This window comes from Diorhabda sublineata, chromosome 4 (genome assembly GCF_026230105.1).
Source record: "Diorhabda sublineata isolate icDioSubl1.1 chromosome 4, icDioSubl1.1, whole genome shotgun sequence".
NCBI classification, from domain to species: domain Eukaryota; kingdom Metazoa; phylum Arthropoda; class Insecta; order Coleoptera; family Chrysomelidae; genus Diorhabda; species Diorhabda sublineata.
This window is the reverse complement of record NC_079477.1, coordinates 4,809,766-4,829,713: the sequence shown is the minus strand read 5'-3', so window position 1 is coordinate 4,829,713 and position 19,948 is coordinate 4,809,766. Positions and strand designations below refer to the sequence as shown.

At 32.7% G+C, this 19,948-nt stretch overlaps 1 protein-coding gene and 1 long non-coding RNA gene across 3 annotated transcripts in view; both read right to left on the bottom strand.

The window, feature by feature from the left end:
• Positions 1 to 270: 270 nt before the first annotated feature.
• On the bottom strand, positions 271 to 4,529 carry LOC130443205 (uncharacterized). 2 transcript variants are annotated; one of them, XR_008909828.1, is made up of 2 exons: positions 3,972 to 4,529; positions 271 to 2,716 (listed from the first exon to the last, which is right to left on the bottom strand). It is a non-coding gene; the product is annotated as an uncharacterized LOC130443205 (long non-coding RNA). The 2 variants fall into 2 exon arrangements; XR_008909827.1 differs by lacking the exon at positions 3,972 to 4,529 and adding an exon at positions 3,676 to 3,961.
• Positions 4,530 to 7,375: 2,846 nt separating this feature from the next.
• The window catches only part of LOC130443204 (uncharacterized), a 28,883-nt gene continuing 16,310 nt past the window's right edge, over positions 7,376 to 19,948 (bottom strand). The window contains exons 4-6 of the mRNA XM_056777723.1: positions 14,952 to 15,081; positions 14,801 to 14,890; positions 7,376 to 8,160 (exon numbers count right to left, since the gene is read on the bottom strand). Coding sequence (XP_056633701.1) covers positions 7,904 to 8,160; positions 14,801 to 14,890; positions 14,952 to 15,081 — 477 coding nt within the window. The 3' untranslated portion in view covers positions 7,376 to 7,903. The remainder of the gene's footprint in view (positions 8,161 to 14,800; positions 14,891 to 14,951; positions 15,082 to 19,948) is intronic.

Sequence of the window (19,948 nt, the reverse complement as noted above, 5' to 3'; positions counted from 1 at the left end):
GTGGCTTTGACTGGTTTTTCTGAGGTTAGGTACTCTTATAAATAAAACCATTTTTTTTAAATTGATTTAATATCAACGATAATGACAATATCTAGCAAATATAACAATAACAATTCAAATTAAATACATACATCATTCAATTATAACCTTTGTTGTATCGATTTCTAAACAATCAGGTTTGATAAACTCATTTTATACGTGATGATTCTAGAATACTAACAAATGCACTTCTTTTTCAATTTTAATCTAATAATACTGAAAAATATATTATTGTTCGGTTTTCTAATTCAGTTTACATGGTATTTTCAGTTATATAAATAATGGGAAGTTATTAAAAGCACAAGATATTGTACAAAATCCTACAAGTAACATATAAATAAACATTTAAATGCATCACATTTTTCTGGGAATGATTTCTAATAGCCACAAAAATATTACATCGAATCACAGCTTTACACTTATTGCTTTTTTCATGAATTCAAACAGTGCCACCTAATGATGTAATTAATTTTTTAACTAGTTGCGAAGCTTGAAATCCTGAAAAAATACATATTTGCCAAGTATAGTATCATCAGTTTACCACATGCTTTCAATATTAAATTCACAAAAAAATAGAGTTGTTTGTCCTCGAAACAATTATTTTGTCCAAATACATTTTTGATTCGAAAGAAAAAACTTGTATTTCTGCTCTTCTTATCAAATTTTCATTTTCAAAAGACTTTCCTTTAACCAAGTTAATATTTTTTTTATATTTGTGTTATAATAATTACTATAATAACTTATATTTTACGTATATGAAACGAGAAGACACCACTAAGAATTTTGTTCTACGCAATAAAGTGGACTCTCGTCTCACAATAAAAGCAAAAAAGTGAGAAGTCTCGTCTCGCAATAAAAGTCTCGTGTCTCGCAACTTTTTTATTTTTTTTATCTAAATAAAATAAACAAACAAAATCAGTTCAAATTTTCATTTTAATGAAAAGAAATATGATTGACTTGCGCATGCACTCTCATCCTTTAATTCGTTCATTTCGTTGCTATTAGGTCCCTCTACTTCTAATACTTCTACTGTTTCTTCAGGTAAGATCTTTTACAAGTTAATATATTTTTTTATTAAGAAATACAATTAAAACTCGTTATTTTCGATTCATGTTTAACTACTTATAATTTTGATTAATCACATTCCACTAATAAGAAACTGACGTTGAAAACCACGATGAATATACCCCTCCATAGACCCAAAAAATACTTAACATTCCACATTATTCCAGAATGACCCACTACCAATTGGTTTGTTCTACAATTTTCAAGAATTTTCTACATTTGAGAGTGTTCTGTAATTCCTGGACCTTCCAGATTTATATGGAATGTTGTTTATAGAAATTTCTAGAAGTCGAACCTTCCAGAGCTTATATTTTCGAAAGCTTCTTCTAGGACGAGAGATATAGATGCAAACAAGAATTAATAGCGGGTAGTTATTAATAGTACAGCCATCAGACATTTTTGAATTAGAATTTTGAATTAAACGAAATGTTTTACTTTGTTATTTTTAGAAGATGAAGTTTTAGTTGAATAGGGATGTAGAAAAAAAGTAAAAAATAATTGTTGTTCACGTTTTTATTTGTTTAACTTTCATCAAAATTTGAACTGAGAATTGTCTCTAAAAGCTTAGAACGGATCCATCTAAATAGAGCAGATATAGAAGTATTTCCAAGTATTCGTTCCAAATTGGATGTTTTTGTGAATTTAATCAGTCTGTAGATACTTGGACACATTGTACTTACATAAAATACATTGCTTTAAAATTAGCGATATGTTTCTATATGAGCAAAAATATATGATTACAGCCTAAGCGAATATTCAACACTTTTAGGCACACGCTTTGATTAAATATATGAACACTGTTGTTTTTTTACTGATAACAGCGGGGTTTTCGCGCACATAATACTATATTCTCAACACCAGGTAGGATTATACCAACCTAATAAAGCTAATGAGGGTCTAGATTCTGGTATATACTAAATTTTAACAATTATTCATTTAAATATCTTGTAAGTACACTCCAACCAAATACATTACAACTAAGAAACCATCAATTGTTATACGAAAAACTGCAATTTGATATTTTCTATATAATAATAGTTTTATATTATGTCAATAAATAGCCATTTCGTGAAATCTAGCAAAATACAAGATGTTGAGAAAATAAAATAAACATATAAAGAAGAAGAACTATCTATCATTAATGAGAAAGTCTTTGTGGGGCCGAAGTGATAAAAAATTCGCTATGGGAAGCATAGAAAAAGGTCTACCATCCACAACATATAAATTAAATTATATGTATTTCAAAAGGCCATTAGATAAGAGACAGTTCAACAAGAGCTAAAAGTTTTTCTGTCCCCCTAGAAAAAAAAATTTGAATAATAGATGCTCACGAAGAAGTAAAACAAACAATCGGACTTCTATAATTACCACTAAACTAAATATCTAGAAATTAAGTTCTGAAAGTAATCAAAGACTTCAATCCCATGAAATCACTAGAATACGATGATTTGATAAGTCCTCCTTGAACTATTGTGCATGGTAAAGTTGGTAACATCCATATATGGGTAACGCATTTTGAATTTTTTCCAATCTAATCCTCAAACTTTGTAAACCAACCAAAAATGTAACCTCCTATAGGCTCATCACCTTATCTCCACAATGTTATTGAGTTCTGAAAGCAATACAAGATTTTATTGCCAATAAATCACCAAGATACCGCTTAATAAATGCCAAAGTCCTCCTCGAAATACCTCAATGCACAATAGAGTTAATAACCTCCATTCATAATCTTAATTTTGAAGTTGAATTATTTTCCAATCTAATAAAAACTGTCACAATTATGTTAATACACAATTTTGGTAAACCAACCAATATGTAATCTCTGATAGGCTCATCAGCATAACAACACAATATTATCAAGTTCTGAAAGCAACAGAAGGCTTTTTACTAGGAAACTAAACTAGAAACAATCCTCAAAATTTATTATTAAATCTCAGAATATCAACTTGGTTTTCAAGAAGATGCCACAATCCTTGAGAGAGCATATGAAAGATATTCAGAAAGAAGCATTTTCTAACTTTCCACACTTTTCAACATATTTTTAGATCACACTACGTGTATATACAACAATAAAATATTTTATTTCTATGTTGTAATATTTATGGTTGCAACATATGAATGGAAACAGTATTTTTTTATTAATGTCCCAATAAACATTCTATCAGGTCTGTTGTGTTTGTTATACTGGCTATTTTTGTGTAAAGTACATAAGCAGAAAAAAATGATTATTTTGAATTGTTTCCATTAATGTTTTTGCATTTATGAATTTAAATAGTTTTATTTGACACATCTAGGTTAAACTATTCCATTATAGATAGCTATACATGTAAAATATCATTTAACCTTGACATAATAACTTGTTTTTAAAAACACCCTGTGTAGATTTGTAATAAGAGTTTAAATAATGTCTAAAGCCATAATTGCAGTGCGGTAAATGAATAGCTTTTTTCAACTATGAAATAATAACGATTTTTTGTAAACATTATATACATTTTGTTGAAAATTTGACAAAATATATTATTTAAGTAGGTTTTACTTCTTATAATTGAGGGGTAAGGATGCAAAACTCACATTCTCCAAAATTTGAACACATTGATATATGCACATCACTGAAGCGGTCAGTAACGATAGTTTGGTTAAAAATTCACATTATTAGCTTTAAAAAAATGTACAAAATAGCAGTTTGATTCATAACCGTGTATATTATCTTTGTTCATAATTCACTTTATTCAACAGCTATCATGAAGCCAAGTTCACATTCTTAAAATCAACCAATCACAGGTATTGCTGAGCTTATTTACAAAAGTTGACGCTATCTAATTAAAGTTTGTTAAATTTAATCAATAATAAAAGTGATAAATACTTACATCTAAGTGTGCCTTTTTTTATGCATCTAACCCAGATAACAGTTGAAGTACTTTCAATAACATTTTTTGGTTCTGGTTGTTTGGTTGGGTATAATGATTTTCCTTCAAAGCTCACATTCTTCATGAGATTTTGGTGCAAAACTCACACTTGGCCACTTATTTGGTGCAAAACACATTATCCAAATTTCTGAGTTAAAATCTCATTATACTAGAGATGAATTTAGGGTTATGTTTGTGCAAAAATAACTTGAATAATAAGAGGATACTATGAAAAAATTGTAATAATTTGAATTGGATATCAAACATAAACAGTTTTTGGCGTTTTCCCTAAAGTTTACAAAAGAGGAAAATGTGAATTTATGCATCTATATTCCTCAATTTTGCTTGCTCTCGAATCGATTTTTCACTATGACACTTTTAAGAATCGATAAACTTTTACTAAAGCCGGTATTACACTATCATATTTTTATTTCATAGATTATTAGCAAATATAAAAATATTACAGGGTATTTAATGAAAAATTTTGATAGTTGAAATATGATCACATATTATTCTAAAACTTATTAATGATTATAAAAAGAGAAACAAACATTTGTTTATATATAAGTGTTATAAGTATTAATGAAAGTTGTATACAGTGAATAGAGGCTGAGAGAAGTGGAGAAGAAAGTCACAAGGCACAACCGAAATTTGATAGAATTTGATCCGTGAACAAACCTTAATTTGAGTAGGTTCTTTCTATGCAGACTAATATTTTGTCAAATTTTTCATTTTCGCTAGTCTAGAAGGACGTTTTTTGGAGTCTTTTTGATTGTATCAAATTTCTGATTAAAATGTTCTTTAATAAAACGAGAAATAGTGATATCGAACACATTGTTTACTACACTCGCAATTAGACTGTCCGACGTGCATTTCAATACCCAAACCGTCTTCAGCGACCAAAAGTGAACTGTTAAATTTCAATTCAGTTCACCTTCGGCGCGTAAAGCGACGTTATTATGAATGGTAGCAAGCAGTGTATTCACTTGTACTAATTTACGAAGTTATCGGCGGTTGTAGTCATATAATTATTATTTTCTTAAATAAATGATCTTGTTTTTAGTTGTAACGAGTTTTTATAGAAAATATTTTCGACTTTTCGACCTAATTAAAACATTACCTGATATATGAATTGATAGATTAACTACAGCATGAATATCAAAAATTAAAACGCTGATCTGTACGGTATGTACAGCCATCTCTACAATAGGCTTGTTTCCACTAAGAATAAATCGGATGGCTATGAGTTTCTAGTGATTAACCGTGATAATTAGTAAATAAAAAAACAACTTTTATACAAAAATAATAAAAGATTAATAATATTTTGGAAAATAAAATCGACAAGATGAGGCGTTTAATCACGTGACATTAAATACCAATCAGAAAAGCGTGACGTCATACCTCGCGAAACGCTATGTTGTAGCTGTCATTTTCGTATAAAGTGACCAGGTTATTTCGAGTTTTCAGCAATTATTGTTAAATTAATAAAGTTCGTTTTTAGTTTAATCTTGGGTATAATTTGCCATGGAATCAAGATTTAACAAAGCAAACTGCACTAATTTGCCCAAAATTGACGCCGTTAGTCTTGACAAATTTTTTGCAATGAACACATACTTTTGTTCATCGGAAGTTCGCAGTGTTAAAACTTATATGTAAGTATTATGTGAAGAACAAACGAAGTCTTATTTAATTAGCAGTTACCAGTCAGAGAGCCGCATTTACCTACTGTGAAATGAAAATACTTAACTGATTTTGAGGTTAGCGAATACAAAGTTTCAATAATTTTAACTTAATTAATTCATAACATTTTATATGTTATGTGTATATTATGGTAGATTTTGTACATTTATAAATAGATACATCAAGTTTTGTTTGATACTGACATCAAAATGATCCTCACAGAAATAAATTGTGGAATCAGTTGTTAAAGTAAAAGCATTTTGTCTCCTTGCCATTTTAACCACTTTCTTCCCATTTCTTTATTGTTTGGAACGTATATGAATAATTTGTTTGGCGTTTTTATCGTTGTATTTTCGCATTGGGGCACTATACAAGATTTATAATACGAGGAATTTATTATTTATTGAAAAACACAATTGAATGTCATAAACAAACACAGCTGTTTCGCGTCATTCAAGACGCCATGACAGTCTTGGCCTTTTTCGCAGTCAATTTCAAGTTCATTTCTAAAAAATCAAAATACTAAAGTAAAAAACCTATTTTTCTTAAAATAATATAATTTTGAGGTGAAATAGATGCTAAGCTATAGTTTTAAACTAATTTCCAAATTTTGTCAACTAGCGTATTACCAAATTTTTATCGTTGTCTAGAAGTTAAATTTTTTAAATCAACTGACAGATGAAAAACTTCTGTGAACTTTTGACCTTAACAGACTTATACAGGGTACCAAATTTGGTATTTTTTAATTAAAGGGTTGCAAAGAAATTAATTTTTCTGAAAATTTTGTGCCCTTGAGCTCTTTAGGGATGCAGCTTGAGATAGAGTTATATTTTGGACTACCTTATACGCCTTTGCTCTGTGGCGGTGTTTATGCGGTTTACCCTGTATATTTCGTGAACGTGGTTGGTTCGAATGATTAAGACTAATCTTTTCCATTATAAAGTATGCTTGAGAATTACAGAGGAAAATATGTTTTTCTTCTGAAGACTTTTGTGAATTGTTTTTATCAACCTTCCCCATAAATTTTCAATGGGATTTATATCAGGACTATTTGCCGACCTCGGTAGAGACTGAATATTGTTTTGTCGAAACCATTGTTGAGTTTACAGGACAATTATCATGTTAGTAAATAAAATTGAGGGAAACTTCAGAGTTGAACCTTCCAGCGATTCCCCACCGAACGCTACATCCATTGATACTGATCCAAGTCCAAACATTTATTGAAAATTTGTCGGACTTATTACTTCCGTCAACGTATTGCTCCTCAAATCTTGAATTTGGTAGTCTGTAAATGCGAAAATATCCGTCATTGCACGATTTAAATATTTTTGAAACTTTGATGGCAATTCGTTTCCAAAAGTCCAGATTACGATACACATAATTAAGTGCAAATACAAGTTTGGATTGCTTGCACTCATTTGAAAGCGATGTTTTCCTAGCACTTGCACAGTTTGTTGTTTATGCAGCACTAGCAGTCGATTAAAAGGGACGTTATCTTAAAAAATTAATCAATGCAACATCTTGGGCGTCGCTTGAAATTTTCCTGAGAATGATGTTAGATAGCAGCTCCGATTTACGCAGGTAACATGTTAATGTATGTTTTTTCGATGAACAGAAGTGTACGTAAAAATGTACCTACGTAAAATTAGAATTGGTAATTACTTCTTTATATTTTAAAATTTGAATTTCTATAATAAAAAGTAGATAATCTTTATAATGTTAAAAGAGAAGGTATTTTTATATTCATTCAATTAGGTCGAACCGTCAAACATCTCCATACAAAAAACACGCGATATAACAGAATAGACTAAAAATCAAGATTTTTTATCTAAGAAATTGAATATAAAAAGGTCTAAGAGCTAAAAAATTGGGAAATGTATAATAATTATTATTATATCAGTGATTGTATTGTGTTACGTTTATTTATAGATCTTAGTCTACTCTTCCCTTCTGTACATATTTCGTATATTTAAATATAATTAAAAGAGATTATATAAAAAAATAAGAAATCATTATTCCAATTTAAACAATCAGCTGTTTCGAAATGTCCGCTCGAATAGGCTCGTCGATTAAATAGTGACGACCCCTAATACATAACTGCAAAATTAAATTTGGCGTTTTCTCGGAATAATACAAAATGTACAAACCTAACTAAAGTACTTATAATCTTCGTTTTGGAGAGAAAAAACATTAGTACTTCACGATTGCCAAATTTAAGAACTGCTATTCGGAGTATTAGAACTAGACTCGGAAGTGACGCTACCTGTCATAATTAGTCTCGAAGGAGGTGGGGGAGGAGGAGGAAGCCTAGGATAATCTTCGCAAGGTGGAAGCACATTTTCCAAATACGCCCCTGACACATTCCCGTGGGGTAAATAGTGAGCTACTACGACAAGTTTGCCAGATCTACCGCGAGCTTTACCGACGCCGCAGAATCTAGTTGACACCCACACCATTTGTGTGAAATGACCTAGAAAAACAATTAAACATTCATTTACATGTGAAAATAATACGACAATCTACTTTTGATAACGTACATTTTATCAGAAGTGGTCATGCTAGAAAATAATACGTCTTTTAAACATTTACCTTGTGAAATTTATTCGATTTCTTTTTTAAAATTAGGTCAAGGGAAAATTTTAATACTAGTGCTAATTGTAAGCATTCAATTCAATCAACGATTGGAAATTCGAAAAATAACATCGAAACATACATTTATCTTTTTTTTCTAGGACTATTGAAACTAATCTATCTCTTGTATTTATATGAAATTTTGACAGAAATATGGCGGAAACTAATAATATAATTAACCTAGTGTGCTAACCGTCTAAGCTCCCTCGTATATCTATTTATTTTATGAGGGTTATACCAAAAGTAAGATTCCTCGAGGGAGGGTGTCAGAGGTTGAAGTGTTGATTGCCGCTCCCGCCAACCAAGGTTCGAGATTTATGTTGAAGATGGAAGAAAACCGTCGATTTCTGATGCGATTATCCAGAAGATCAACAGTGCCCGCTCAAAGATCGGCGAGTCACTGTTATTAGTGAACTTCCGAACGCATTCTTGAAGCTTCTTGTGGCACAATTGAAAGGGCCAGAAACGTTATCGCAAAGTGAGTGCTCGTTAGGTCTCCCGGATGCTGACTGACGAATACAAGAAGTAATACCTTGAATGTGCTAGCAAGTTTCTTCAACAACGTGAAGGGCTAGGAAACAAGGAGAAGTTGTAGGATTCTATCGTTTCAGGAAATGAAACGTAGATGTTTCAATACATGCATTAAACATAAATTTTATGCAGCCTACGACGACTATAAACTCCATTCTCCGTACATACTGAACTTAGTCCGCAACGATTATCATCTATTCCCCAAGCCAAAGGAACACTTAAGTGGCAAGGGCGCCGTTTCCTAAATTTTGTCAAAGAAATGGACAACAGTCTAAACGCTTTCCTTGGTTATCAGTTGGTAATTGTGTCAATTTTCAAGAAGATATTTAGACAATGACGTAGATAATACACCCAAAACTTCCGCAGTGCGGAGTGGATCTAGAAAGGTCAAAGAGCATAACCTTATCTGAGAAATAAAGAATTTTACCATTTGTACATGTTGAAAATTGATCAAATTGACTGATGTCCCGACCTATCATAACCTTGACCAAATCCTTACCTCACACTATTTTGTTTTATATACGAGCCCCGTCCCATTTCAGTCGGCCCACTTAGAAAAATTCGAAATTATTAAACTTTATTTCAAAATGCCAAAAAGTAGCTGTTAGTAAAATGTTTTAAACTTTTAGTTTTACGTCTAAAATAGGTTTTGGATGAATATTGTCAAATATGATATTTAATATGATGGAAATAGATAGGTCTCGTTGATAATAATTTTTTTTGCATATACAAGGGTTCATTGTTTTCAAAATTGTGTTCAGAGTTTCATTAGGTCTAAAATCTAAAATAAAAATTTAAGTGACAGATAGATTTTTGAAGTAATAAGCTGAGTATAATTTTTAAAATGGGTAGAGGAAAAGTTATTGATGAAAAAATTCGATAAATCATAATAAATTCAAAAATTCAAATGGGAAAAAGAACTCAGAAATCGCGAAAGTTGGAAACATGTTAAAATACATTGTTCGAAATATAGTTCGCTTGTATAAAGCAAATGGTTCGATTGTCCCTAAACGCCGGAGCGTAAGAAAATCGAAATTGTCGGACAAAGATAAACGAGTGTTAAAAACAAAACTAACTATGGTCAAGTAAGTATACTTTGGAGTAATGCAGTGAGTAAGCGGGTTTCAAGGTCCACATGTCACAGAGAGGCTCAAAAATTACGATTTCGGACATAAAAGGTGAATTTTGTAAACACGTTGGTTTAATACATATTTTTCTAAATTTAAATTTTCTTTACATAAGCCAAGGAAAAGCCATTATTTACTCAAATCCAAAAGAAAAATAGACTTAAATAGGCCAAAGAGCATAAAAATTGGAATGGAGCTGTATACATTGGAGTGATGAGTCTCGTTTTGAAGTTTGCGTGGGGGACGATCGAAGTAGAGTTATTCGCCAAAAAAATGAAACTTTTCATTCAGATGTGTGGGGCTCGATATGTGCAAGAGGAGTGGGAAAAGTGCATTTCATAAACGGAATTGTTAATACTGAAAAGTTCTTGGATATTTTAAAAGAATCATTGTTGCCAACAAGAGAAGTAACTTTAACCGCTGCGAAAGCCTTTATTTTTCAGCAAGATGAAGTTGATTCCATAAGTCAAAAAAAGCCTTAAAATGGTTATCACTTTTAGAGTGGGTTTCAAGTAGTCCAGATTTATCACCAATAGAAACACTTTGGCATGAAATGAAAAAGCAGTTGCGTGCAAATCCACTAGAAATGTCATGGAATTAGAGGAAATACTGCAAGAAATTTGGGTTGATTTTACTCCCGAATACTGCCAGAATTTAATAAACACCATGGCTCAAAGAATTGCGGTTTAATATGTTTAATATTTAAGCTGTTCTGATTACATTTTTTTGGTTTGTAATTATAACATATGTTAAGACTTGTAACTTCTGTAAAAGTATTTAAAATGTTTATAGACAATATAAAGTGCTCAAAACGAAACAATTGGGCCAACTGAAATGGGAAAGGGGCTCGTAGAGTCAAAGTTGGTAACCATGTTCATCTTAATTTTTAATCAAGTTAAGTTGGCAGGCGATAAGCACTTTTTGATATGTTCACGCGCCAGCGAAAAAGCGAAATGAAATGGCGACAGGCAAACGTGCTCCAATTTGTAAGTAATCTCAAGATTTGTTAAGTATTGAGCAACAATCCGACGATTGTTTAGGAACAGTTTTGTTAATCGAAACAAGTACTGTCAAACGATTCAGAAGGTATGTTCAATTCGTATCAATTTAAGCTTTATTTTTGTATTCTAATCTTGTCGCCACATGCCAAAACTTTGTTCATTAATTTTCTTTCACAGAATTGTAAGAATTGTAAACAAACAAATAAATGGCTTTTATATAAAGTCCTGAATATTTTTCTTATTAAAATTGTAAAAGTTAGATGCTGATTTTTATGTACATTGACAGGTACCTTTTCAAACTCTGTTCAATAAACTGAACATTTTATCAACTTTGGACTTCTCAACAAAGATCCCAAACCCACTGAAAATAACAATCGTACATGTTCCACACGTGAATCTTTTCCACTATAGTCCAAGAGCTACCTAGCTACAAAAAATGCATGTTGTAAAGTACATGAAAGGTTAGTGCATAACTTCGCGGTGACACATTATGGAGCTTTCGTCTGACGGACCAGATCGGTCCCGTTTGAAAATGCGAGGCGCGTGAACTTCGTGGAAATTCGAGGAAATAAAAAATAAGGTACACACAAGATTCTTTTCTCTTAAAGTTATTTCAGTCGTAAGTATTGGCGGCAAACCATTGGCAGACGTTTTTTCTGTCCTCAAGTCTTCAGCAAACGTAAATAAAAAGCCGTGAGCAGCAGAGGTCCATCAGGAAAGTCGAATTTTTCGTCGAATGAAGAATTTAACTAATACACAAACAAATCTTTCAATAAATGAATTTCTTGGAAATGATTTTCAATCTTATTTCTTTATATGGAAAATTTGCTATTCCTCAATAACTTTTCATTTCACAAGTTAACTCTCTCTCTCTCTCTCTCGAATGAAAATTCATAATTTCAATAGACCCGGTGGTCTCGAACCCTCTTGTTCAATTCCAATAGACAACAAAGAAAAAATTGTCATAATGACAAGAAATTTCGAAAATGGGAAGTAAAAAAAATCACCCTAGCAACGATCATACTCGTATAATTCATTAAATAGGAGGCGGTCCAGTTCAACAATTACAACGATCAAAATGATTTCGGGCGTTTTGTGCTAGAAGAACTGAAGAAGTAATCTTTGAACTTGAGAAAGACAATTCTTCAACATCACCCCCACTTGTATGCGAAGTTCGAACCCTCTAGTTAAACTTTTTCTGACTAAAAAATAAGAAAATATAACAAAAATGACCATAAAATGGAGAGGAGTGGAGATGGAAAGTTTCGACCTTAGACAGGAAATCATCTCGCAACTAATTGAACCTACATGTGAAATTTAATTTTTCAGTCGCTTTTCGTTTGACCTGCAGAGGTGAGCAAAGGTTAAAAACCACTTTTTTGCTCTGCGACCCCTCGAAATATTCATTTGTTTTCAACCAAACTCTAATAACATCAATCCGCCGCCAAAAAAGCCATGTATGCTAATTTTGAACCAAATCGGACCCATAGCAATTGCTCGAGAGACGAAAATAAGAATTGTAACTTAAACAGATATATAGATATATATATATATATATAAACTACAGACAATCGAAAAACCATCATAATCGTGTTCAGGAGGTCTCGAAACATGGGAAAAATGATGTGCCCCCCATTTTTCTTCTATTCATGCCTACCGTAATAGTCTAATTTTTCGAAGAAAAATTCGACTAAAAATGTACAGTACGAAATTCTCGACAGATTGATTTTAAACATTATTTTCAAACCTCAAAATTTTTACCGTAAAATGGGTTAATGTACTCAAAAATATTTTGAGGTGCCCGTAACTCGAAAATAATGAGAATTTCGATACTGCCGGGACAAAAAATGCGGAGCACAACATTCTGCACAAAAAAGGTTTTACGCTCAAAATATTTTGGATTGCGAAAAACTCGAAAGCTTGGTAGATTCGAAAAAAAAAGCGCCGGAGCCAAAACTGTAGAGCACAAAATGAGTATCTACATTTTTGTAGAAGAGAAACTATTAAGAAGTCTGTGAATATTGAAATAATAATCAACCAAGAACGAAGCTAGTGTTCATGATCGCGTTTTTTAAAAGTAAATATTGATAACAACGCGATAAATCTCTTGTGGGATCCCTTGTAGAAAATAGAGATCTCAACCATCATGATGCATTTTGATTTTTCTAAAACGAAGTAGTTTTCCAAGAGTTAGAGCACTTTCCATGAGCGTCTGGAACGTAAATTGGTTTGAATTCCCACTGCGGATGCTCCGGCTTTCGGCGTTGAGGGAGATTTTCTCAGAAATAGTGACTCCAACGAAAAAATGTCTACAGACCTTTTTTATAGAAAATTTGCCGCAACATCCAAAAATCATTTTAATGATTATATGTATAGTAAAAATATTATGTGATTAAGAAGAAAGCTTATGAAAAAAGTGTAATATAAATGAAATGAGAAATTTTGTCACAATTTTTTCAGTTTATGAGTAAAACTAAACGGTTTCCTTTACGTAAATACGAATAATATATTATTTATCAAACTAAGAACGTAAACAAACTTGAATTTTCTGATATATCAATTTAATACTTCTTAATTAACTATGCATTTGTCTGATCGTCGAGCTGCTGTCATCGCTTTTGTTTGAAAAATATAGAGAGTTGAATGCAACTGTAGGTATAAAAATTGTCGATACTATGAGCGGGAATCTCCAAGTCACGTACACGGCTGTTGGGCAGTCAAAACATCCATTGGTGATATGACCAACGTTGCCAAAGGCTGTGCGAATTGAAGCTCGAGTTGGTTGAGTCAGTCATTGCCATAGCTGCTTAAGAAGCACACGCAGAAAATCAGTCCGGATATGAAGATTCGCACGTTTTTAATTAATTGAAGCACGTAGATTTTTATCGTGATGGATTCCGAAGCATCGGAACCAGAGGCAAAGTGTTTTCTAGGCCATTATTGTAGTAATATAATACATTAACTGGGCGAGGAACGCAATTTTCTTTTTCAACAACCAGGGACTTTGGGATCACGTCTGTCGAGGACTCTGCTACAGAAAACGTCTATCATAGCTTTCTCGCTGCTGTTGATGACCTAAGAAAGAAATAGAACAAAGAATATCGCGTGTACTTTATGTAATTTTTCAGGTGAATTTTCCGATTACCGAAGACTTGCGGACAGATAAAACGTCTGCCAAGTTCACGCGGCTCGCATTTTCAAACGGTACCGATCTGGTCCGGCAGACGAAAGCTCCATAATGTGTCACATTTAGGCCGCGAAGTTATGTACTAACATTTCATGTACTTTATAACATTTTGTTCTTAAGCCTAGAATATACGATAACTATTGAATTAAAACAGTTGAAATAGTATACCGTGGGTACACACATCGCACCTCCGCTCAAATAGTGTCATAACTCAAAAAATTTTAAAATCTCTTCTATTGTACTATTGGTGCTAGAAAACTTGAGAATCTCATCTCAAATAATGTCAAACTTTGTCAGTTTTTGAGTTATCATCCGAAAAGTAAGAGTTAGAATTAATTTCAAACGCTGATTACTCGGTAATTTGTTTTATTTTTTGACTTATGACACTATTTGAGCGGAAGTGCAACATGCTCAGTTACATCCTTTGGTATTTATTATATTATATGGATTCGAGGGAGCAAGATTATTTCGCTGATCTTCGTATATGTTTACTTTTAAAAATAAGTAAAATAACGTATAAAGTTGATCAGAAACGTAAATACTATAATTTGATGATCAAGACCTATTTGACGCTTTTTACAATTAGCAGAAATTAAAATTTAACGTGTGTGATCGGCCTTAGACGTTACGTACCTGCATTCACGTTTACATGTAAACAATCTGGTTCTTTTCCGTAATTGTACTGACGTACTGCTGAATACCAATAAGTTGCTACTTCTTGACCTAAAATACTTTTTATCGTCTCGAATTTGTCAACAATATTTTAGTAAATAAGATAATTTACCCGATATTTCTTGAACTAATCCATTAGAAGGTCGACAAAATAGATTTTGGCCAATTTCTTTGTCGATTCTGTAGTAAAATCTATTTGTATGAGCTAAATGATTCGCCCAAGTTTGAGCAAGGTAACAAAGCTAAAAACATGACAAAATGATAGATGATAATATTACAGATTGAAGCTTGAAGATTGAAGTGTCAATTATCAATTTGCATGGTTTTTATAAACAATGGTTTGCAATATATGATGATATTTCCTTAATAAATGATTCAAAATATCAAAAACTTTTTATTGAAATTGATTAATTGGTGAATTATCCACAAAAACCTGAATATTAATAGATTATTTCCCTTTCAGATAGTTTGGAAGTTTCCAAAAGACGAAGAATTCATGCTACTTAAAAGACTACCCGTAACCAAAACTAATCTAAAGTAAATAAATAAGTCAAAATTGGTCAAAATAAATAAAATCATTTCTTTAAAAAGACTTATAATTCTCTTGTACCTCAAAAGTTAAATATAAACGAATTCTTTGACATATCTCTCCATATCAACATTATAGGTTATTGGAATTATGTAATAGTCATTGAACATCCACCCTATTTGCCGGATTTGGCCAAGTGTGATTTTTGGTGAGCCTAAAGAAACATCTCTCGACGGAAGATGAAAAAGATAAAGTAATTCATCAATTTTTTGAGAGAATTCTAAAAATTACATTCCTCTGAAGGAAGCTATAGATAGTGATAAATTATTTTCCTAAAAAGATTCGTAATTTTCTTGTATTCCAAAATGTATAGGTTAAAGGTTAATGGAAATAAAATGAAAATATTTTCTATAATATAATCTAGCTTTGCTTGAAATTTCTGGAAAATTAAATTTAAACACAACTATTGTGCTTTTTAATAATAAAAACGGAGCTTCGAAGAATAAATTTTCAATCGGTTTTTATTGAATATTCATTCGAATTATATAGGGTTATGTTAAAGTAAAGAATTTCACCACTCTTCATGGGAATCATTCGGATCTGTTACTAATATATTAAGTGATACAATATGTCCCTTATTTTACCCTCCATTAACGGATTCCCTAATTTTTGTCCTATATTAATGTGTCTGTGAAGAATCATAAATCTACCTATTTAACTTCCTAGTTAAGATTTATTGTACATTGACCGCTCCTAATGGGAACCAACGTCATATTGAAGCGATTTCAAGTGTCCCATAAATATAATTAATTACCGTTTTTGTATACAATAGGATTTAGTATTTAAGAGAGCATATACACGCATAGTGTGTTCTTAATAGTCTTGACATCCAACGAGAACAGTAGCCAGATTGATACCACTTTATTTATTTATCTTTTATGTTAATAAAAATAGTTTTTACAAAGTTGTGGATTAAGTTATTGATTTGACGTGTTTTTACATAGTAGAATCGGACTCAAAAACTAAAAATTGCAGCATTATATATCTAGTATGGTGAAACATATATATTATTCTCCTTCCAAGTCAGACTTTACACCATAAATTTTTCTTACTTGAAATTTATCGTGTAGAACTCTTGAATTTATTCCAGACATGAACAACAAAATCGATCGTGTATATATTTGTGTATTTAAGTGCTCCGGTATAATTTTAGAGATTTCGCTTTTTGATTTATCTCCACTCAATCAACAGAATTAGATACGAAGATATTCCGTCAGATTCTAACTAATAAAAATTAAAATATTATCTGAAAGTAAGAATATTCTATTTTATTACCAAAAACCACGAAATTTTTACATAAAAACAATCTATCAAGTTCGTTGTTCACGTTTTCATGAACATACTGAGTGAGTTTTATTTATGGAACGCCTCAATTATCTCGAAAATGGCTTCTAAGATTGGTATATATTTTTGTGTACAAGGGTCTTGTGATACGGCCCGAATTATGGTGGTATTTACATTGTTGTCTGATCTTTCCTATTTCCGGAAAAAGAATGAACTTGTTTTATATCAAATGGATCACCCTATATATTTTTCGCTTTTCGCATCTCCTAGGAAATACTTATTTTTCCGGAGAAAAGAAAGATTTTACAACAATGTAGATACTACCATAAAACCGGCCGTATCACAAGACCCTTGCGCTCAAAAATTTATAAAAATCGTACAAGCCGTTTCCGAGACAATTTAAGCGTTCCATACATAAAACTCACTCTGTATATATGAATTTTCTCAAGACATAAAATACTAATTGTCTCTTGAAACTCACTACAACTTTTACAAGAAATTCAAAAGTATATATTATAGTTCTGTAATTTTGGTTTGGTTAATTTATATAAAAAATATGGATGACTTCATTTTACTGAATTAACAAAATCAGCATTAGATATAATTTGTTTAACCCAACACACAGTAATTAATATTCAATTCCTATTTCTTACAATTTGTTGAGTTAGCAAAGACATTGTCCGATATAATTTGTTTATTATAATTCTTTCGTTGGTGTTCAAAGTTGAAGCATCAACAGATTACGTAATTTGTAAACACGAACGCTCGCGCTCAAGTTCACGCTGGTAGGTTGTGAATTTTTATGTATTACGCGTCCCAGCGACCAGTCAAAACCGGTATACAGATCATATGTGGTTTCTTTTTTAATTTTACTAAAGCATAGAGGAACAAAATTCCAGTTAAGGCTGCTACCTGTGCTAAAACTAGGTTTTCTTGCTCACCAAATAACATTTTTAAGAAAAAGTACAAAAATAACTGCTAAGAAACTAATGAAACAGACACAAAATTTTTCTTCTACTTTTGGTGGTAATGCGAAATAATATTTCTAATAGGGCAGCCAATTATAATCTCAGGAAAGTTAAAAACTTCATAAATATTTGTCAACGCGAACGAAAAGTTTATAAATCCAGCTTTATGGTCCGCCGCAAATTGACCACAGCCCACGCGAGGGCCAGACCCAGCCTATGTTCACGTTTTTTAATAGTAACGCATATTGAACACAGCCCAGCCCAAGATTTGTACCCAAATCCCCATCAGTATACAAGATGACACCGAACCAGAAGCTTCTTCTCGATCTGGAGTCTGAATCTGAGGATGACAAAAGAATTATTATGTTGCAACTACCAACAAAGAAAAAGAAGTAAAACAAATGAGTATTTGCGAAGCCCACGCGAGGGCCAGACCCAGTTTATGTCCACGTTTTTTAATAGTAACGCATATTGAACACAGCCCAGCCCACAATTTGTACTCAAATCCCCATTAGTATACAAGATGACACCGAACCAGAAGCTTCTTCTCGATCTGGAGTCTGAATCTGAGGATGACAAAAGAATTATTATGTTGCAACTACTAACAAAGAAAAAGAAGTAAAACAAATGAGTATTTGCGAAGCCCACGCGAGGGCCAGACCCAGTTTATGTCCACGTTTTTTAATAGTAACGCATATTGAACACAGCCCAGCCCACAATTTGTACTCAAATCCCCATTAGTATACAAGATGACACCGAACCAGAAGCTTCTTCTCGATCTGGAGTCTGAATCTGAGGATGACAAAAGAATTATTATGTTGCAACTACTAACAAAGAAAAAGAAGTAAAACAAATGAGTATTTGCGAAGCCCACGCGAAGGCCAGACCCAGCCTATGTCCACGTTTTTTAATAGTAACGCATATTGAACACAGCCCAGCCCACGATTTGTACTCAAATCCCCATTAGTATACAAGATGACAACGAACCAGAAGCCTCTTCTCGATCTGGAGTCTGAATCTGAGGATGACAAAAGAATTATTATGTTGCAACTACCAACCAAGAAAAAGAAGTAAAACAAATGAGTATTTGCGAAGCCCACGCGAGGGCCAGACCCAGCCTATGTTCACGTTTTTTAATAGTAACGCATATTGAACACAGCCCAGCCTACAATTTGTACTCAAATCCCCATTAGTATACAAGATGACACCGAACCAGAAGCTTCTTCTCGATCTGGAGTCTGAATCTGAGGATGACAAAAGAATTATTATGTTGCAACTACTAACAAAGAAAAAGAAGTAAAACAAATGAGTATTTGCGAAGCCCACGCGAAGGCCAGACCCAGCCTATGTCCACGTTTTTTAATAGTAACGCATATTGAACACAGCCCAGCCCACGATTTGTACTCAAATCCCCATTAGTATACAAGATGACAACGAACCAGAAGCCTCTTCTCGATCTGGAGTCTGAATCTGAGGATGACAAAAGAATTATTATGTTGCAACTACCAACCAAGAAAAAGAAGTAAAACAAATGAGTATTTGCGAAGCCCACGCGAGGGCCAGACCCAGCCTATGTTCACGTTTTTTAATAGTAACGCATATTGAACACAGCCCAGCCTACAATTTGTACTCAAATCCCCATTAGTATACAAGATGACACCGAACCAGAAGCCTCTTCTCGATCTGGAGTCTGAATCTGAGGATGACAAAAGAATTATTATGTTGCAACTACCAACCAAGAAAAAGAAGTAAAACAAATGAGTATTTGCGAAGCCCACGCGAGGGCCAGACCCAGCCTATGTTCACGTTTTTTAATAGTAACGCATATTGAACACAGCCCAGCTCAAGATTTGTACCCAAATGCCCATCAGTATACAAGATGACACCGAACCAGAAGCTTCTTCTCGATCTGGAGTCTGAATCTGAGGATGACAATAGAATTATTATGTTGCAACTACCAACAAAGAAAAAAAAGTAAAACAAATGAGTATTTGAGAAGCCCACGCGAGGGCCAGACCCAGTTTATGTCCACGTTTTTTAATAGTAACGCATATTGAACACAGCCCAGCCTACAATTTGTACTCAAATCCCCATTAGTATACAAGATGACACCGAACCAGAAGCTTCTTCTCGATCTGGAGTCTGAATCTGAGGATGACAAAAGAATTATTATGTTGCAACTACTAACAAAGAAAAAGAAAAAGAAGTAAAACAAATGAGTATTTGCGAAGCCCACGCGAGGGCCAGACCCAGTTTATGTCCACGTTT